Source organism: Pleuronectes platessa, chromosome 14 (genome assembly GCF_947347685.1).
Source record: "Pleuronectes platessa chromosome 14, fPlePla1.1, whole genome shotgun sequence".
In the NCBI taxonomy this organism is placed as follows: Eukaryota; Metazoa; Chordata; class Actinopteri; order Pleuronectiformes; family Pleuronectidae; genus Pleuronectes; species Pleuronectes platessa.
In genome coordinates, this window is record NC_070639.1 from 5,789,092 (window position 1) to 5,809,359 (window position 20,268).

Sequence of the window (20,268 nt, forward strand, 5' to 3'; positions counted from 1 at the left end):
AGAGGGACAATATTTTTGTACATATCTGTAAATAAAATTTTAATACATGTTTTTACATTTTGGGCTGTTTTGATGCTGATCCTTTCATTTTTGTGGATTAAAGTCTAATTTCTGCCTGTTGCACAAACAAGCACACACAGAGTCACAGCTATACATAACACTTTATTTACATGGGCCTTCACAGTGTAAAATAGAAACTTTATTCATGGAAATACTTACAAAAAGGCCATTTTACGCAGGACATTCTCTTTAAATAGTACTCTAGGGTTATTTACATCTTTACAGTGTATTGAAAATACTCTTTTGGTAGCGGCCTCTTCACAAAGAAAGACAAGTATGGCAGATTTTGGTCCCTGTCCGGGGGGGGGGGGGGGGGGGAGAGAGAAAGAGGAGAGATCAGAAAAAGGACAGCCCCCTGAATCATCAGAAATCAACTCTTGACCTCACTTCAGATTATTTGTGTATATTTGAGAAAACTGAAGAGAAAAAAATTCTTCTGCCACAACAAAAAAATAGTTTTCTTTTCTTTTAAATTATATTAAATAAAAATTCTCAAATTTACACAAGTGCATTCACAGTTAAGTGCCAAGAAGTCGGTTTGAGATCCACGGCAGGTAGACTGGGAGCAGGATTAACGGTATTTGGCAGCGACCAGCACATTGGGACAAGCTAGCATCCGAGAACTCAGTTCGTCAACACTCCAGTGGAAGATGGTCGGTGTTGCCCATCAGCTGTTTCACACTAAAGTAAGAGTTGTGTGGTAGGGGAGGAATTAATGTTGCTCCAACGTTATTGCTGATGGTGATGCATTTAGTATCAGTTCCTGAGCTTTTTGTCCCTGTATTTCAACATTTATTATCAATAATGTTCAAGCATTCACAATTATTTACTTTTTACCGTGTTGCCCTCTCTAAGAACCTGCACTGCAAAAGCCTTTGAATCTTTAAGTTCACTGTCTGCAAATGTAATGAAAGCAGTGGATCTTTTTTCCCTCAGGAGGAAGAACAATTATTCTTTCTTTTACGTTACACCCCAGTTGACAAAGTCGAGATCTGAAATTGAAGCATTATGAATATTAATTCCATTTAAGAGTTAAGCAGTGGAGTGCTTTAGTTAGCGGAGTGTGGAAATTAGATTTCAACAGTTGCAAATGATGAGGAGTCTCATCCTCCCACAAAAAAATGAAAACCGAACCTGAAATAGAAGTAAACGAATAAAAAGAATAATAACCTATTTTTTTACGTCTGGATCCAATCTGACCCCGAGTTGGAGGAAAACATGCACATGTGAAGCTCTTCCTTTTTTTGTTGGCCTATAACATTATGACAGAGAAATCAGGATTGAACTTCGCATCAAGGAGCAGGGTACGCTGCAGAAATGTCCCTCGTTTACTCCTCTTCCCCACTTGAGGGACTATTCTCTTTCATTTGTCGCTTAAAAACAAAAGATCAAATGTAGGGGTGGAGAATAATCAAAGGGAACGCCTGAGGATGAATTCACAGTTCTGATAATGACCGTGGCGGAATTTTCAACAGGCCTGATTGCATAGGCAAACACTTCACCTGCAGCGACAAAGATGATTCCTCTCTCCCCCTTTCTAATATCTGAACAATGCACCTGTATCATCCAGAGTCAACGCTGCTTCTAGTTTATACTGTGTGTAACCCAACACATAAATGAAGAGAGTCCACCTCACGGGTGAACGATCTGAGAGCTGGATGCCGTCTCCGCAGGGGCCCATATACACAGGGGGGAGGAGGGGAAGAGGTGTGTGTGTGTGTGTGTGGGGGGGGGGGTAAGTTCAGTCTGGGATCACTTCGGTCTCAGAGCGGGTCCACGATGTTCATGTTCATGGATCTGATGTGAATCTCCTCCAGGAAGTTTTCCAGCTGCTCGATGAGAACACGCTTCTTGAACCTGCAGAAAACAAATGTTATCTTTAATTTGTTTAGAGGAAACAGTTTTTACATTGATATTTGTATTTGATATTTTCTTTATTATGTGATAACACTGAGATGTTTTGCTGCTGATTCCAGCCCTGGAATCAGCAGCAGAAGTGGAGAGCAACAGAGGATCTATGAAACACAGAATAGTCACAGATTATTTGCATGAGTAGCAGAGAAACTGGGTTAAACTCGTTACCTAGCTGCCTCTTTGATGATGTTCTGGAGAAAGATGAGCCGAGTGTCCAGAGTTCCCTGGATCTGCTTCAGGAGGTGGAAGATCTTCTCATAGTCTGAAGCACAGAGAAGTGAATGAAGATTCATTTATTAATTATTACCATTTTTCTGTAAACGGCTGAAGTCTTTGATCCAATTTAATGTATTGTTTTTCAGATATTGTCTGATCACCAAGGTGATTTGTTATCAGCTTAAGAGAAAATTAACATTGTCTAATAGATATTCTACTATAAATTCATACAAAGCAAAAGGGCCTCCTGACACTACTTCTTTTGTCAGTATGAGAAGCATCTGTGCTAAATTACTCAATAATTAATTTCATTAAACACACTCAATTATTTCCCCTTAAGTTTCTGCCTGTTGAATAAAAACTAGCTGATATTAGATCACAGATGTTGATATTAGTGTAAATGTCGAGTGATAATTAACAAGAAAGTGCAGAAGAGCAAACTAAAGATTTGTTGAGAAACAATGACTTTTTAACAGATTTTAGTTATTCTATATTTAGATCTTTACTGATTAAAACCATAAATCTGGCAGTTTTTTCTTTAATCAGGTAAGTTTAAAAAAATCTCTTGAAAATTGTTGTTTTATTTCTTGGTAAGGTCTAAAGACCATTCTTTGGGTGTAAACACAAAATCAGGCACTTTATTGACAAGAGCCCTACATGATTCTATTATTTGTCCAACTCAGTCTAAAACAGACCCTGTTTATTCTACTTACGTCTGCCCGGTTTCCTGATGTCCTTAGTGATTAGGACCCTCAGCTCGTTGTTGACCTTGGTCGTCTCTTCTTGAATGTGCTTCTTCAGAGCTGTAGGCGACAGGTAGCGAGGCGGCTGTTCCCCCATCAGCAGCATGTCCATTCCCTCCTCGCTACCCGGCGGTAGCTCCCCAACCGGGGATCGGCCGTTCTCGTCGTCGTCGTCGTCTTCGTCATCATCTCTGTGCAGGAGGTCCTGGGGTTCCAGGCCTGTGTGGTTCTCTTGGTGGTTGGACGACCCTAACAGCTGATCCACCTCTGAGTCCAAGCTACTGTCTGAGCTGTAATGGTTCTGATTCAGGTGGTTGATGATCAGGTCTGGTTCAGGTGCTCCATCATTCATGTCCATGTCTATAAGGTCAGAGATTTAAAAGAAAGAGCCATTTGTTTATTTCCTCTGTATAGAACTAAATTTTTTAATGATATTCTCATCAAAATGAGGTTTGTCATTCTCGGTGGGAGAGAATGTGGGTTAGTGTTGTTTATTTCTAAACAATTTCCTTTAAAAAGGGAAACGCCAACATTGCCTCACATCAAGCTGCTAACTTTTCATGGGGAGTTCAACTCAGCCGCTAGAAATGAGAAAATCGTTATCTAATTTCGTTGAGTCGAGTTTGTAGAGCTCACATTTAGAACACAAATTACACACTGGAGTTTGAAAGATGTGGGTATTAATTATTCTGGGGGACAAATGCCTTGTTCCCATCATGGAGGCTAGAATGTAGAAATGGGAATCTCATATTGGTAGAGTTCACTTACCTGATAGCAAGACAATTGTATGACTGCAGAACTGGCTGTGTGGAATCATATCTTTTAAACTTGGATTCAGTTACATTGAATGTTGACTTTAGGCATTCATGTTTATTTGCTTTTTTAGGTTTTTCTGTATTACTTGCACAAAGTCACATATATTGCAGAATAAAAATCTAGTAAGGGTTGGATGTGGACGTGAAAATTATTTACAAATCAGAAACAACATTATACTGAGTTGCTTTATGGTAGGTTTACGTTTACACAACTTATGAACTGTTTCCATGTCTAACCTGGTGTAGCTCGAGGGCTGGCGGGTGGCGATACTGGAGGAGTGTACGCTCTACCCAGACGAAGCAGAGGCGACATGCAGCGCCGTCTTTTGGGGCCACCACCCTGCATGTTGCTACTGTCTCCTGGTCTCTTCCCTTTGTTCTGAGGGCCCGTCACAAACTCGTCTGCCTCGTCGATCATCATACCCTAAGAGAACAGTGAAGAACACATGTTAATGAGTGTAATTCTACTTCAGTGGTTTCCATGCGAGTCTTCATCATGAAAGAATATGAAGGTAGAGTTTATAAGAGTGGGATTAACCTTCTTGTCTAGTTTGAAGGGGTTTCCGAATGTGTGCAGGCGTTTGGGCTGTTCGGGGTCTGCATCTCGAAGAGGCTGAGGGGCAGCTTTGAGGAAGTCCTGGTAGTTGCCCATTTGGGCGATTGGCACGCTGTGGAGCTGGTCTGAATATAATGCAAACAAAAATTCACTAAACATAAAAGAAGACAGCTACACTTAATCCTGAGATGAAAGTCGTGGTTGAAGTTCTCTCCCATAGTGAGGCAAAAAGACATCGACTTACCCGAGTCTTGCCCTCTGAGAGAACAGACAGTGGTGTTGAGCAGATTTCTCCTCATTCGGCTCAGGTGGTCCAGCAGGTGGCTGCGGGGGACGTCGTAGGGATTCCTAAAGCTTTGAGGCTTCAGGCCCTGATAACGACAAGACAGAGGGGATTGTAAGGCTTTAATTATCACAGTTTAAAGTTCAGCCTCACATCAAGTCCAGAGAGATGCTTTTAATGCTTGAAATACCAAACAGTGAAAACATAAAACATCTCAACTTTTCTCAAAAACTCAGGAGGAATGACAAATGAAAAGCCGGACAGGACGTGAAGGCCTGAGCAGAAAAGGAATGAGTAACAGCGGGATTTGAACATAAAACTAAACAAAAAATAAATAAATCACTATATCCAAATTAAATGAAGCTCAGTAAACATCAATAAAAGACAATTTTGAACATGACAGAATGACTCTGGTTTGTTAAAATGATCTTAAAAAATAATCTGACCTTGTTTAGCAGAGCCAGATGAAAACCTTGAAACTCTTTGGTGTTCAGCTCCATGGGCAGAGCCGGGCTTTCTCCTGAGAGATTCAGCAACTGGTGGATGAAGTTCCTGCGCTGGGCCAGAGATATACCTCCGCCCCGCCAACGCACCTTGATGCCGGCCTCTGGTGGTTGCTTTTTACCAATCGAGGCAATCAGACGGTCGTACTCGATTTTTGTCTATAAATGTAAAATATTAACATTAAGTGTCACTTAATGCCCCTCCTTAGCATTCATAACAAAATAAACTACTTAGAAATGGTTTACAACACTAAGCTGTAAGCAGTTGGGCATGAATGTATTTGTTAACTATAACTTGTCCAGTAGGCAGCCGTAAGTGATGGCTGCTGTGTATAAAGCAAATAAATGAAAATACAGACGGGAGTACTGTACTGTTGACAAAATATGTTTATTAATAATCAGTTTTAAATGTATTTGTTTTCGCTCATCACTGCATTATAGTATTTTATAAATAACTTATTAAATGTGAATGTACTGCTTATCTGTGCGAATTTAAGTGTCTGAAGGTAAAGTATTAATGAAACAAACATTGATGTCACTTTCAATAGAGTAGACAAAACATTTTTCATTAGTCAGAAAACAAATATCTCAATGGAACCTTAAAGGATGAAGAAAAGAAAATACTGTATGTCATCTGTATGAAGACTAAAGTTGTAACCCAAGCCTTTTGTTATTAGGCAGATTAGGACTCACATTAAGATCTCCTGTTGTTTTGTCCAAACAAGAAAAGACAAAACAGCGCAACCACATACCTGCTGACTCAGCTTCTTCAGGTACGAGACCACGCTGTAGCTCAGGCCATACTCCATGTTTTCGGCCAGAAGGTTTGGAGCTCCCATGATTCTTAGGGCTTTCCTGACAGACTGTGGAGAGAACATGACAATAAGACCAGTGCAGCATCGTAACTGGTTTTAGTGAGTTAATAAAAATAATTGAACAAGCATTAAAAAAGCTACAGAGTAACATCAAATCCACTGACCCCAATATAATATGGAGGCATAGTCTTCAGGTAGTTCTCAAAGGACTGCCTCCATTTGATGGTTGGCTTAAACTTGTGCACTTTGATCAAATCGTCTGCAAAAAAGGAGGCAAACCAACACATTAATCATCATGTCATTTCAATGAAGAGTTTGGAAATAATTGGTAGAGATAGCAAAGGAGCAAATACAGAGACGGACTAAAAATGAGGGAGAATAAATTCATCAGTCTCACCCAGAATTGGCAGAAGAACAGGGTAGTTGTAGGGCATCACAAACAGGTTGACACAGTTGAGGGCTGTGCTGGCCTTTAAGTAGCCGAAGGGTTGGCCCAGGTCACTGTACTTGGCACTGTTACACACAAACACCTGAAAGACAGAGGGAGAATCGGCCGACGAAAACAGGTAGGGGAGAGGTGGGTTATGAACTAACCCTTCAAAAGGGCAACCGGCACTTTAAATGATCTTGTGCTAACATTTTTGTTTTTCAACAATATGCAGGTATGGGAAAATTCATGCTATAATGAACAATAGAGACCAGAATGTTTAATATTGGAAAACTCATGATTTAATATTTGTTGAGAAAAACTGCTGAAAGGTCTGAAGGTGGCAGCAGAGGAAAGCGCCTAATGAAAATGCTCAGTACAGTGAAGTGTAGTTTATTCTCTGTGCAACCATTATCATATATAACATATAGGCAGTAAAGGCTGTTGACAACATCTGTAAAGTGGCTTAAACTAAGATGGTCCATTAGAAATGGAGTTTGAAAAGGTGGAAACATGAAATCTGTAATTTCCCTCCTACTATCTTCAATGAAACCACAGCAAGTATAACAATTTATAATGGTGAATTTATCATGTTAATATTTAGGTATGTACCACAATGAATTTATCATTGAACCACCAGGCAACTTGAACGAAAATAATGTCACTTCATCTACAAGTCTATGAGATTGATTTAGTAATTTAAAAACTCCAACTTTCAGCTATAACTCTTAAGTCCTTTCTCAAAAAGTGTCTTTTGTGTGCGTGTGTGTGATGTTTTACCTGCCAGCAGGTGTGTGGAGACTTCCTCTCCAAAATGTACTGTGTGAGAGGCGAAGGCTCCAGCTCGTACTTGTCAAAGGGCACCTTGTCAATCACCATGGGCTCAGAGTCCAGGCAGGAGAAACGTACGTGTGGGTGGGCTGAGCGCGGGGGCTGGGTGAGGTATAGAGGAGATGTAGATATTATTATAAACACAGAACAATGGTATGGTATTTAAAATCAGTTAAATGTCAAAGATACCGAGAAAATTCTAAAAGATGTTATATGGATGGTGCAATGACAAACCATACAAACGTTGATGCTTTAAATTAGTTTTGATGGTTCTCACTAGCGTGGGGGAGTTCTGGTCGGGCCAGAAAGCCTCTGGGATGGGCCAGTGGCCGATGGGAACGCCAGTTTTAGGGTTGGGTCGTACGTAGATCAGCTTGTGACAGCAATGCCAAGGCTGCAGACCACCTTTCAACGCCTCAGCTGGAGCATCTGTACAGGATCATACAGGAGAGGATTATTTCACAGGTAATACAACCGACAGAAGCTCAGACAAGAAAGTGTTTGGGAAAAATACACAAGTGTGTAGGCAGTTAAAACATGAAGGTCTGGGTTTAAATGTGACATCCACCAGCTGTTTGTGAGCAACAGTAAAGAAAAGCTCAGAGGATTAAAAAAAAAAACTGAGTGGGAGAAAGCAAAGAGGCTTCCTGCTAATCATTCAGATGCAGCTCGGCAGCTGTCAACAAGGTCTTACAGAGATGAATTCAGTTTGTCTAAATTGTGTTTAGACAATCACAAGTGTTCTTACCCTCCAGTGGAGGAGGGTCAGGGCCAGTCTTCTCAAAGTTTATCACTACTCCACTCTGAATCTTCTGCACCAAAGACTCCAGACACTGATTCAACATCCGCTGAGAGAACACACTGTAAGAACGTCCTAAACAAACACAGAGACACACATGTAGACAGTACATATGAATTGATTGATCACAGTGTTATAGGCTTCAAAATATTTTCATTGAATTTTCATTGAATCTAAACAGAGTATTGACAACACTTCATTTCAAATCATCACTTTTTAGGGCTCTCTGAAGATCAGCAACAATTTCTAGCTTCATCACTTAGATAAATAACTTCCTATTTGTAGCTTTTCTTGAGAAAGAAGATAAAGGATTTGAGATTCTTAAAAGCTTAAAAAAATATTATTATAGCCAGTTTCATAATAATCCAGGATGAAAGAACATGGTATAATTTAAGTCCTCTTAGTTTAATGTAAAATGCCTCAGTGTTTGACTATAAAACTGTGCACTTTCAAGCACTCCCTACTCAACAATGTGGTCACCTTAATGGGGTCTTATTAGCCTTTACACAATGGACACGAAAACAAAAAGTAGCTTTGAAGATCTGATCAGGCAGAGGACAGTGAAGGTCACCTCAGCTCACACCGTGAATCAGCCACACGATTAGTCTAATTCAGCCTTCTGGCCATTTGCTGCCTCCAACTTCACCTCCAGTAACTTGTTGTGCACCCATTCACTCGCTCATTTCAAAAGGCTGTGGCTTTGTGTCAGCTCTGCCATCAGCAGTACTGGACAGGCAGCATGTACTGTAGATTTTCAGTGACAATGGAGCTGTGTCATGTTCTGCATTCAGCACAAACCGACTGCTGCACACAGCTCTGTGTGTGTTAATCTTAACCTGCCATCAGCATCATTCCAGTCTGTTTCTCCTGCCAGGTGCTTCAACCAGGCAGCATGAGGAGCGGAGACAGGAGAAATAAAAGTCTACTGCCACAACTTCGTTTAAACTGGGTTTTTATTCTGCATCTGGGGCGTTACTATGATGGAGTATGAGGGTCACTTAAAGAGAATAAAGTTGTAGAGTTACAAGAAAAAAAACAATATAATGATAATTAAGTCATTATTCTCATCATCTCAAAATACGTTTTTTATTTAATTTGTCATTAACACTTTGCCATCCATTGCAGATAGAAATCATTGGCCTATAGTACGTCTCTGACCGGTGAGTGGGAAATTTACCAGTTTGGTCCAGGACCAGTTGGCAAAATCTAGGCTAACATTATTCAACATTTGGTGCTGAAGTGCACTCGAGCAAAGCACTTGAGCCCTCCACCACAGCTCCAGCAGAGTTGTTCAACGGTTAAAAACAAGAGCATGCTCTTTGTTTGTACAGGGATGTTCAGCTTCCTCTTGCAAACTTGTAAACACAAGTTACTCCGACTGTTGAGCAACACGTTGCGGAGCAGAGCTTCCGGGCTGTCCCTATCCAAAATTAACAACGGCAATCACCACTTTTTTCATCCTAAAAAAAAAAAACCACACTTATCATTTCCTCCTGGCTTTGTTTTAATGGATGCTTCATCAGCTGTGTGGGGGAATGTAATAAACTAACAGTTATTTTGATCTAGCATTATAAATACTTTGAGCCTGTCCCAGCATGTTCGACACAGCTCTGTTGTAACAAATGAGGCCTGTGTTGGTGTAGCAGAGGCTGAGTTGTCCTGCGGGTCGTACATAAAATCCCTGGATCTTCCAATTCCCAAAATATAACTCATGGGCATTTTTCATTACATGTTAAATATCTAATAAACAACCTCATCTTTCAAACGCCTCCTCCCCTTTATAATGTTGAATATTTTAGGTATAATGCCCGACTCTAACCTTGATATTTTAAGAATGTACCTCCAGAGCTACCAAAGATATTATACATGCTCATGACAACTAGTCTACCAAACTTAAAAAATGTTGAGGTGTCTCCTAAAGTGATATTCGTATTCTCTATGAAACCCATATTTCACATAAACCAAACTCCGGCAATCCACCTACCTCCTGTGACTTCACACATGGGAGTGATGGGGGAATCGTCAGGCGGGACGCCTCCGAGGGGTTCAGGCTCCACTGAGGCGTTGCCGGAAATCCGCAGCACCAGGGCGAACAGACGCTGGTCCCAGCGGAAGGGCTCCTTGGTCAACTCACTACCTGGTAGCGGGGTGGTCAGAGGCAAATGGAGCTAGATGGGGGGGATAGCGAGACAAGGATAGCGTCAAAGACAGAGAAACCTTGATACATTAGTAGAGATAATGTGTGAGTGCTGGTTAGAGAAAGACACCATGTTGATACTATATACACAGACGGACAACTCAACACCCAAGAGTTTTCTCTGTAATATAACTGTTTTAGACTCTAATGGAAATTTCTACTGATGGACTATTGACAAATTATACCGTAGTCTATCAGGTATATACGACAGCATAATTCAAAAACATATTTCCAATTTATGTGTAGACCTTTTCTCATCATATTGCTCTTAAAATAAGGATTTCATTGTATGCATCTGACGTCCAAAATTTCTTACATCCCAAGCTACGGGCTGCTTGGCTTAATGGAGTTCTCTCCATCTCACCAGTAAGAGCATCAGAAATATTCACCAGAAATAAATAATTTATGGTAGAGCGAGCTAAAAAGGTCCAACAGAAAATGAACTGATCAAAGTAGTTGCTGCTTGATCTGCCAAGATTTTGAAAAACTAATCAAGTCAAGTCATTTATCAAGAAAGAAAAAACTCAAATGTGTTTAAATTTCTCAAATATTAATTGCTGATGGTCATTGACCCCTTTTTTAGTATATTTGAGTTTTGCTGTTAAGACTAAATCAATATCAAAACATGTTGGTTCTAGGGAGCTACAAATGATCCCCCGTAAAATTTCAAAGACCAGGGGATTCAATGATTCGTGTTGTTCGATGGTTGATGGTTGATCAGGTAAAATAAGCGTCACAAATGTATTAACTTGGGCTTTAGGAAGTTTTAAGGGACAATTTTTCTGACATTCTATAGATTTAATGTTACTTATCAGAAAAGTAACAATAGTTGCAGACCAAATTCTGTTGCCAATGATAAGAATTATAGCATCATTAGTTATTATCATTAGTCTGCGGTGGATATTGAACTCATTGGCCTCTGACAGTGAAGGCAGTAGGATATGGGCTGTGGGACTGTTTTGCTACACATAGTCATGGGATGATTCCAATTTTAAAGTACTACATAATAGCAGGAGCTCTGTGATTTTAAATTAAGCCTTAGTGTCACAGTAGGAGAGGGTTTGATGCTTGTGTTAAAGTGAACATTGTGGCTCATCCAGCCACACAGGAGGCTCTCCTGATTGGCTGGACCTCTCATCTCCGTGGAGATGTTGGCTGACCTCATCTTGGACTCCGCCGCCGCTCGTCAACTTGTTGCCGTCGGTGATGGCGATGATGATGGAGGGCTCGAGGAAAAAGGGATTCCTTCCCTGCAAAGAGAGAGAGGGGGTACACGCAAAGATTTAAGAGCATTTATAGAAGCAAAGAGGAAAATTGATATTGGAATATAGCGGCAGTGTATTTATAGCACAAATGGGCACATTAAACCCATCATTATGTAGCTCATTTACATATATCTATTAACGTCAAGAGAAAAAAAAATAGAAAAAGAAACTGTTGAGACAAGTGTCGGTGTGAATCTTCAGCATAAGTTCATCCTTCTCGATGGCAGAGTACTTGGATTTATATGAAACCTCTTTTCTGCTTGTCACTAAAATATTTCATCACATCAGCAGTCCACGCTGACTAAGTTTAACCAGAGCAGCTTGGCATTTATCTCTATACATCAGCCAGGGAAAAATAAACTTGGGGAGTTAACCTCGACGCAGGCCAACGAGACCGTCAGCGGACCGTCAGCACGCTGCCCCCCCCCCAGCGCTGCAGTCATAAAGGCCATACTGCCCTGCCTTTATTCATGCATGTGGACGGTTTTAACTGCACCTGAAGGCTGTGGTGTCTGTTGAATGATGGATTTGTCCAGTTACATAAAAAAAAAAAACACAGCACAAAGTAAACAGAGCGGGATACTAACCAAGGTGCCTGGTGCTGTGCGTATCCATGACAACCTGGACTTTATTTTCTCCTCCCTTCCCCAAAAAAACCTTTATGATATCGGGCACTTTCTTTGCATACTAATGAGCAGCAGACGAGGTGAACCTCCCAGTGAACTGGTGTTTTCTTCCATGTCGCATCAGCTCACTTAGCGTTTTACTGTTGCTATGCAATTAGGTGCTGGTCATAACCTCTTATATTTCATTATAGTATGTCACATTAGCTCATATTGACAAAACAGACTCAGCAAGATCTGCTCCTGCAGGTTTGTCCACCACAGTCTGGCAGGTCAATGTATCGTCACTGACCTGCCTCATGTATTTATGTGAGCTTCTCATATTCATGACTGCCATATAAGCTCTCTGATGCCTAGATTTCCCTGTGGATAAAGAGATCTATCAATCAATTATTAGCATTAGGGTTTCTTTTCACCATTTTCTGACATGTTACAGACCATAAAATGGCTTGATTCAATAAAATAAGATCAATAATAATAATCATTAACTGCAACCGTAGTCATGTAAATGTGTACTCTGGTAAAGTCAAGTCCATGTGTAGCAGAAGGATCTCTGGTCTACTAACAGAAGAAGACTGATGGAGACCCAGTTCTGCCCTTTCACTGCACTCTTAATGAAACTGTGATCAGTGTCAGGATAACCTGCCACGGGCAGTCTCCCTCGCATCCTCCAAACCTCCTTCTTCATCTCCCATGGGAATCACCTCAGACGCATGGCAACCTGGAGGGTTCTTTTGTTACTGCAGAGAGAGCATCACTCCAGGGTGATATTAACTCATCCACTAGCTTAACTCCCCTTTGTCCCGTCCCTCACTCGAGCCCTCTACCCCACTGAACATCTCACACATGCAGCACGAGGATGAAAATTCTAAATCAACTTATCTTTATGAATTAAATTGGAAAGACAAGCGGACGCTATTGAGTCATCATACAGAGCTTCAAACACAACGCCAACCAAAAAACAAGCTGCTGCATCTCTTTGGCTTGACTTTGATTTACAGCCGCGGGGGCCAATTGAGATAGAAAAATACACACGACAGAAAGTGTGTGGTCGTCAGGGCACTGATGAAAGCTTTGTCAACTTACACTTCAAAACCGCGCTGTTCTTCGGTGTGTAATCTGACATGACAGTTTCAGGTAATTTTGTCCAAGTTCAGAAGGAATGAGGTTCATCAGCGACATCATCTGCACACCATGGCCTGTTTTACTAAAGATTTCTCTTATTTTCAGTTAAACACAAATTAATTATTTGTGGAGGCACAGTTGTGGCTGTAGTCAGTTAGCAATTATCCTTAAAATTCTTCTTTGTAAAATACACTAGATACCAATAATTACAACATTAGTGATGTCAGATTCAAACTGCGATGTCAAAGACAGACTGGTCACAAGAGTCCAGGGCTTCTGTTTTGAAACAGATTTTCCTCCAGTTGTGAAACGGGAACAGGAGAAAGAACCCATCATTAATGTGTGAAATTAATGTGTGTTACTGTGAAATCACCCTGTGGTTAGAGGTCATCAGTCACCAGTGCAGGACACCTTAACTTTGATCTTTGTGTTCCATTTGAGTTCACAGACACAAGTATGTTTTCATATAGCATCAGCTGTTCTGACTGCAGGGCTGGTGTTTGACATTCAAACTCCCAGAGAGAGTCTGATATGCATTATAAATGTTGTTTGTAGTGATGGCATTACCCTGTATGGTAGGGACCATCCATTTAAAATTCAGGAAATGCTGCTTAAACATTTATTGGTGCTCCCGTCCTACAGACACACAGGAAAACAGACATCCCGATTTCTACATCAAGTGTGCAGACTAAGAGGTGTCAAACTATGTCTTGATTACTCACATTAATGATGAAACTCCCAAGATGATAATGTTAGATTTCTTATAAGATGTTTTCAGTTTTTTGCTTTACAGTGACAAGAAGACATAGGCTCTCTGGTCATTTTGTGTCACTCTACACGGTAAGAAGCATGTTGAAAGATGACGGTCATGTGTTGCAGATAAGTCATGAGGCTTACATGAGAGCAGCACTCTAAAACTGTTAAAAAAAAACAAACACACACACACATTCAGCAACTACCTCCCTAAACTGGAAACAGGCTGAACTGGTGATGTCATTAAGCAGCACTTTCTGGAACCAGACCAGTGAAGCTGAATTAGTTCCAGACTTTGTGGTCATAACAAATATTTGTTTTGAGCTTCCAGCTGTGATGGAGGCAAGAGTTGTTTAAATTTCACAAATTAAAAAATCAGTTCTGCAATACATATAATTTAAATCAAGTTCAGTTTCTCCTTTAACTTGCTCAACCTGTCAAACAGTTCACGAAGAAGATCTTTAAATAATTTCCATCAATTATTTTGTTTGTTGTTAAGCTGGAAAGAAAAATGAAACTAATCCATGTGTCCGAACTAAACACTGTCCGATCCTCAGCATTAGTAAAAAGCAGACAAACGTAAAATATGTATTTTTCATTAAATGGTTAGAATATGCTTAGAAAGTAATAGAAGGTGGAGAATAAAGATTTGAATTGTGAAATAAACATTTTAAATATTCTCTGCTCAGCTAGAAACGTACACAGAAGTATATTATAATTAAATCATACTCTTTTGAAGGCTATACGTTTAGTTTTTGTAGAAATTAAAATGCAGATGTGCTGTTTAAACTTTTTGTCTGCCACATTTATGTTAACTGCATAAAAGAGGCAGCTCAGCTCACAAAGCTTAAGTGACCATTAAGTAGACAAAAATTAAACTACAACTGTTTAAAACTAAACTCAGCATTATAACCTTAATATACAAGTAGGATTTAAGCAGATACGTGCCATTGGTTTTCAGCTGGGTGCGGCTAATAAAATATCAACTTAAGTGCAGATTTCAATCATTGTTGCTTCTAAGGCTGTAAGAGACCATGGGTTTTAAATACACCATGCACTTGTGGGCCGAAAGACAAATCTCTGAGCAGCTACAAGAAAAATAAATCTATATGATTTCAGAGTAGAAAACAAAAAGGCTCAACCTCTGTAGTTAAATCAACCTCAGTTACTGACGACAAGTAGTTCCTGTTACTTTCCTCTCTATTGAACTTGTTGCAGTTATGTTTGTGTCTTGAGCACATGACTGAAAGTGTGTGGGGTCACAGTTTGCAGGTGGTTGATGCTTGTACGACTGTGGACAGGGGTAAGGGGATGGGGAGAAAGGGGGAGGATTGGTGTGGGTGGGTGCATACAGCACCATGTCATAGAGTGCTTATTAAACCTGATTTTTCCTGTCTGCCCTCTTCAGCATCTACATACCTGTCCATAGTTGTCTATCCCAGTCACTAATCTATTGAGATTGAGTAAATCAAAAGCGGTCCTCAAGGACTGGCCAATAGACGTGAGTCCAGTTGCTTGGAGGTTGCGGAGCTCTGTCATGAATGTGGCATGGCTCTCCTTCCATCCGGCCTTAAAAAAAAAACAAAAAACATTGTTAATAAAGTGCACAAAGTTCGAGAACAACCCAACTTGAGAGGAAATCAAAAAAGGGATCGTCATGTGTATTTATCACACAAGGCAAAAAAAATTGGCCCACACTGTCATCCAGACCAAATATCAAACCTTGTGGAATGATGGCACTTGGGTGGTCCGCTCCTGTTGGCCACATCTGATCTCAAGTAGCCATACCATGTGTCAACTCAAGGTGGCCCGACCTTGTTCTGTGCCATTTTGGCCACATTTACCACATGGACCCCTTAAGTTTCACATCAAGATTACACCTTGCCTAAAGCACTGCATGTTTGCCAAAAAAAGGTCCCTGTTTTTTACGGGATATTTGGCTCACATTTCTCAATTTACAAGTAGACCACTTAAGACTTGGCCGGGCCAGAAGACGACCAGAAGAGCTGCATCGCTGCCTGATGTGAACAACATACAAGAGAGTTCATTCAAGGATTGTGCTACAAAGTATTGTTCTGTAAAAACATTATGGATTACACCGAAATGAGCCAAACTAATTTAACAAGCTGTTGTGAGCAACTCCTGACTGGTTAACTTAAGAGATTTTTATTTTTTTAATGCTGATTTTGAACTGATAAATCGCTTCCTCCTCTTTGGCAAAAACAATAACTTGACAGGACAGCAGCCAAGTGCTTGATGTGTTTTGTAGCAGGGTAGTGAGACCATCCTGGGGTCATAAATCACAAAGAAGCACAGTGTCCATGTGTGTCGACTAAAGTGGCAATTTGGTCTAAAACGATTAAAACAGGAAGGTGGTGTGCCCCCCCCCCCCCCCCCCCCATCTCTCTCTTCCTCACCCCCTCCTCCTCCCAAGAATATCTCACCTCGCTGTATAATAACACCCAGAGTTCCTTGCTGCTCGCACTGAAACAAAATGTCGGCCATGTTTTAAAAGAGGTATGAAAAGCTCCTCCTGAAGATCGCCTCTACACAATCGGTGTCGCGGTCACAACGTGGCGGAGCGACGGGGGACGGACAAGGCAACCTGCGCACATGTAAAGCTGGACATGAGCCGAAAGCAAACTCTACCTTGATCCCGAAGGGAACGTCTTCAAAATTTACCAACATGTACCGGTCCCCTCGGCTCGCCGGATCTCTGCCCCTGAGCTGTGGAGATAGTAGAGAATTATTACCGAGAGATCCGCTCTGACAGGAGCAGCACAAAGATGAAGTGGGGGGTGTCGGTGTGTCCCGTGGTTACAGTACCTTCATAAAAGTCTCAACTGCGCCTTTTGCTATGTCCAGATAGGTAGTGCCCAGATGGGTGCGCTGGTTCATTGAAGCGGACGTGTCTATCAGAAAAAGTAAAACGGGCATTGTGATGGTAATGACAGGTTCTGCATGGACCTGGTGTCAGTACAACCGGCCCAACGCAACAAAAAAAAAACCTTTTGTTCTCCTGCCGCCTGTATCACGTCCCAGCTAGCTAGCTTAGCCGGCTATCTGTCTGCCTCACACATTCTTTTTAAAAAAGTGTAAGAATAGTGAGTGGCGCGGCCCTTTCCGGGCGAACTGCACTAAAAACCTCACACCCTGGGGGCAGGTGGTCGGTTCACGAGGGATTCTGGTAATTTTACTATATTTTGCGGCTCTTCCTAAGTTTCATAGAAACAAAGTTCCCCCTCACAGACACTAGCTGATTCTCCCTGAACTGAGAGCGTTGGGGCTCGTCCACCTCTTTTAAGCTGAGCCCCGCGCCCGACCCGCCCCCCGAGCGGTGCTTTACCGTCACGTTGCAGCACACCCTCCCCTCATTGGCTCTGCGCGGGCGGCTCATTACCATATCCAAATAAGGCCCGCGCCGAGCGAGTGATGCGCATGCGCATTCGCCCCCGAGGCAGGGACGTAGGAAAATACCGAGTTGATGCATTTTTGTATATAAACAACATTATGAGGTATTCTTCAAAGCGACACTGCAGTTTGTTGTGTGCGTGTTGTTAAAGATCCGGCCTGTGTGCTTCCTCACAGCTGATTACACGTTCACCTCATCCTGTGCACGGGCCAGTGTGAAAGACAACCCCCTGAAGACTGGAGAGATAAGATATCAGACAATATGGAGGGGAAACATTGAAGTAAAGACCGAGGGATGTGAGCAGGGTGCAGATGACCTAGTGGCTGACACTCACACATTTGGGTTTAATGTGATGACCAAATTAAGAAATACCTTTCTGAGAAATGATCTGAGGGAAAAAAGGTTTAGCTGCAAGGGATTGACATGCGCACACACACTCACGTTTGCACTTCTATCTTAGTGAGGACACTTATTACCCCAAACATAATACCTAACCCTTAACCTAATTCTAACCCTGAAACTTAAGTTTTACCCCACAAACAGCCCTTTTAAAAACTGAGGACTGATCACTCTGTAGGGTCTATGCCTTAAATGGTCCTCAAACAGATATAAGTACAACAACACACACACACCCTGCAGCTCGAAGATGGCTGTACTTTGTCTTTCTTTCCCTTCGCTGCAATGAGTCACATCCTTATAAAGATATGTTATAAGTGACATTTATTGGCCAGACATATTGTGGCTTTTGTACACAAATATAAACTGCATTTATGTTAGATACAGAGTTAATTACTATAATTTATTTTACACTTGAGATTTTCTTCATTTGACCCACAACTGGCTGCACAACACGATTGTGCAATATAATTTACATAATATGGCTCCATGGAACATATCATCACTTCCGCAAAAAATAAGAGGAAACCACCCTGCAGCCAGCGATAGAAGAGAGAGGAGGAAGGTCCATGATGTCTCTTGTTCGACAAGAGTTGTCTGGAGCAACAGACTCACACACACATCACTTCATTTCCTGGTGCAACACTGTTTTTCAGAATAAAAGTACACACGTTAAGGTCTTAGCCCATTCACAAAGGGGCTAAAACAGACGAATTTTGTGATTCATTCTGTTTACAAATGCCTTGTTTTGTCTGATCATCAGGAACCAATTTTTTGGTGCTTTTATTTGTATTTCTATTTGTATTAAGTTCCTTTATCACTCCACTACAACTATTTGACAGATTAAAACTTTGAATACAAAACAAACGCATTATCTGATGCATTAATATAAGTCGCACTACCGAAGTAAATTAAATAGTAATAGTAGCATAGTAAAATAGTCATTGATCCACCCTAACCAGCCACAACATAAAAATATTGTGTACATGTTAATGCTTCAGCAATAATTGTTCATTAAAAGCGATGTAACGTATCTAAACCAACACAATCTTTATATTTTGATGCACCAATCTGTAAAAAGTTTGGAATTTAAACATTAATGTACTGTAAGCTTCATATTAATTCATAATACCTGAAATGCATTAACATCACAGCTACAAATTATTAGCAATATAATTGAATTAATTTATTCTTTTTTTTAAACGTTTGGCAACTTGTATATGTTTCTTCCATTTCTTATATTTAAAAAAAAACTAAAATTCCCATATACGTCATACTGTATTTTACTGACTTTACTATTTACACGTTTATTGTGAAGTCCAAACATGATTATCAGCTCAGCTCAGCTCATGATTGAAACTTGACTTTTTTAATGACCAATGTCAGAAGTTCTTAAAGTGTTTACATGGAATTTGTCATAATGTTGTTTGTTACACTCAACATTTAAGTATCTCTATCAATGATATACATCAACAGTTTGTTTCACAGGAATATTTTCTTTGGATAGAGCGACCAAAGCACGACTATAGCGTTGTAAATTGGGGTTTATTTTGAAGGTCATGGCCGGAAACGATCGATGCTCACTTTACTACGATCAAGGTCCTCCCACACTAAAATAAACTTCCTTTTTTTTAACCTCCGATATAAAAGTCCCTAAACTAGAAGTTGCATGTGTCATATCATCAACAACAAACGTCCCTTTAATGTCTTAATAAACTGAAACTAGTCAGGAAAGTACATATTAACCATTAAAAGCCAGATGTTTCTCCGCTGTGGTTTTGGGGGAAGAATTTTAATAATATTTTCAAAATGTTAGTCCCCTTTTAATAATAGTAATTTTCATGTGAGTCTGAGCATGTACCATATACATTTAACGATCCTTATATCCAAAAATAATCTATGTTAAGAACCATAATATTGACTTTAAAATCTATATAAAGTTTATGTTTAAATATCTTTATATACAGTCTATAGAGTCTGTATAAATATCTTTATATATAGTCTATATAAATAAATGTATATACAGTCTATATACAGAGACTATGCAAATAACTTTAGATACAATCAAGAGCTATAAATACCGTCTCTATAAAGAGTGTATATAAATACCATTGTATAGTGTCTATATAAAGACCTGATATGATCCTACTTTACTTTGATATTAGATCTTATTTGATATTAAGTCCATCCAGAGTCTACATACAGACCTAAATTATATATAGTCTATATCAAGTCATCTCGATGTCTATTGCCATCTGACAAAATGATCCCCTTAAAATATGAAACTAAAAAGCCGAATTGAGCCGAAGTGTCGAGGTTATATATACATGGAGAAAGACCTATTTAATTCTCCACATATTAAAATGTAAACGATTTGGCGCTTTATATTCAGGCTAATCGCAGATACTCTGTTTACTTGTGTTTGTTTACAGCTCAGTCTTCTCCGGTCCAATATGGCGGCGACGTCGACGTGCATGTCGCGTGTGCACGTGCGTGTGTGTGTGCGTGAGTGTACGCGCGCGTGTGGTCAGCTGA

At 40.4% G+C, this 20,268-nt stretch overlaps 1 protein-coding gene across 2 annotated transcripts; it reads right to left on the reverse strand.

The window, feature by feature from the left end:
* Positions 1–142: 142 nt before the first annotated feature.
* Positions 143–17,209, reverse strand: ints6 (integrator complex subunit 6). Of its 2 annotated transcripts, XM_053439037.1 has the most exons (18): positions 16,752–17,209; positions 16,575–16,652; positions 15,345–15,494; positions 11,320–11,409; positions 9,947–10,130; positions 7,912–8,037; positions 7,441–7,592; positions 7,113–7,265; positions 6,303–6,435; positions 6,070–6,164; positions 5,843–5,953; positions 5,034–5,249; positions 4,549–4,675; positions 4,287–4,429; positions 3,986–4,172; positions 2,904–3,293; positions 2,143–2,236; positions 143–1,917 (listed from the first exon to the last, which is right to left on the reverse strand). In XM_053439037.1, the coding sequence occupies exons 1-18, from the start codon at positions 16,860–16,862 to the stop codon at positions 1,824–1,826; spliced, it is 2,634 nt and encodes an 877-aa protein (XP_053295012.1). In that variant the 5' UTR covers positions 16,863–17,209; the 3' UTR covers positions 143–1,823. The 2 variants fall into 2 exon arrangements, 1 of the variants encoding a protein (XP_053295012.1); XR_008341729.1 differs by lacking the exons at positions 143–1,917; positions 2,143–2,236; positions 2,904–3,293; ... (4 more) ...; positions 5,843–5,953; positions 6,070–6,164 and having other exon boundaries at positions 7,398–7,592.
* Positions 17,210–20,268: the final 3,059 nt, after the last annotated feature.

Bases quoted from the DNA above. Each gene is read 5' to 3' on its own strand.
- ints6 (XM_053439037.1), bottom strand. From the start codon at position 16,862: ATGCCCGTTTTACTTTTTCTGATAGACACGTCCGCTTCAATGAACCAG. The intron at 4,676-5,033 runs GTCAGATTATTT...TGTCGTTATCAG, and splicing joins ATCTGGCTCTGCTAAACAAG to GGCCTGAAGCCTCAAAGCTT. The intron at 4,430-4,548 runs GTAAGTCGATGT...CATTATATTCAG, and splicing joins TCTCAGAGGGCAAGACTCGG to ACCAGCTCCACAGCGTGCCA.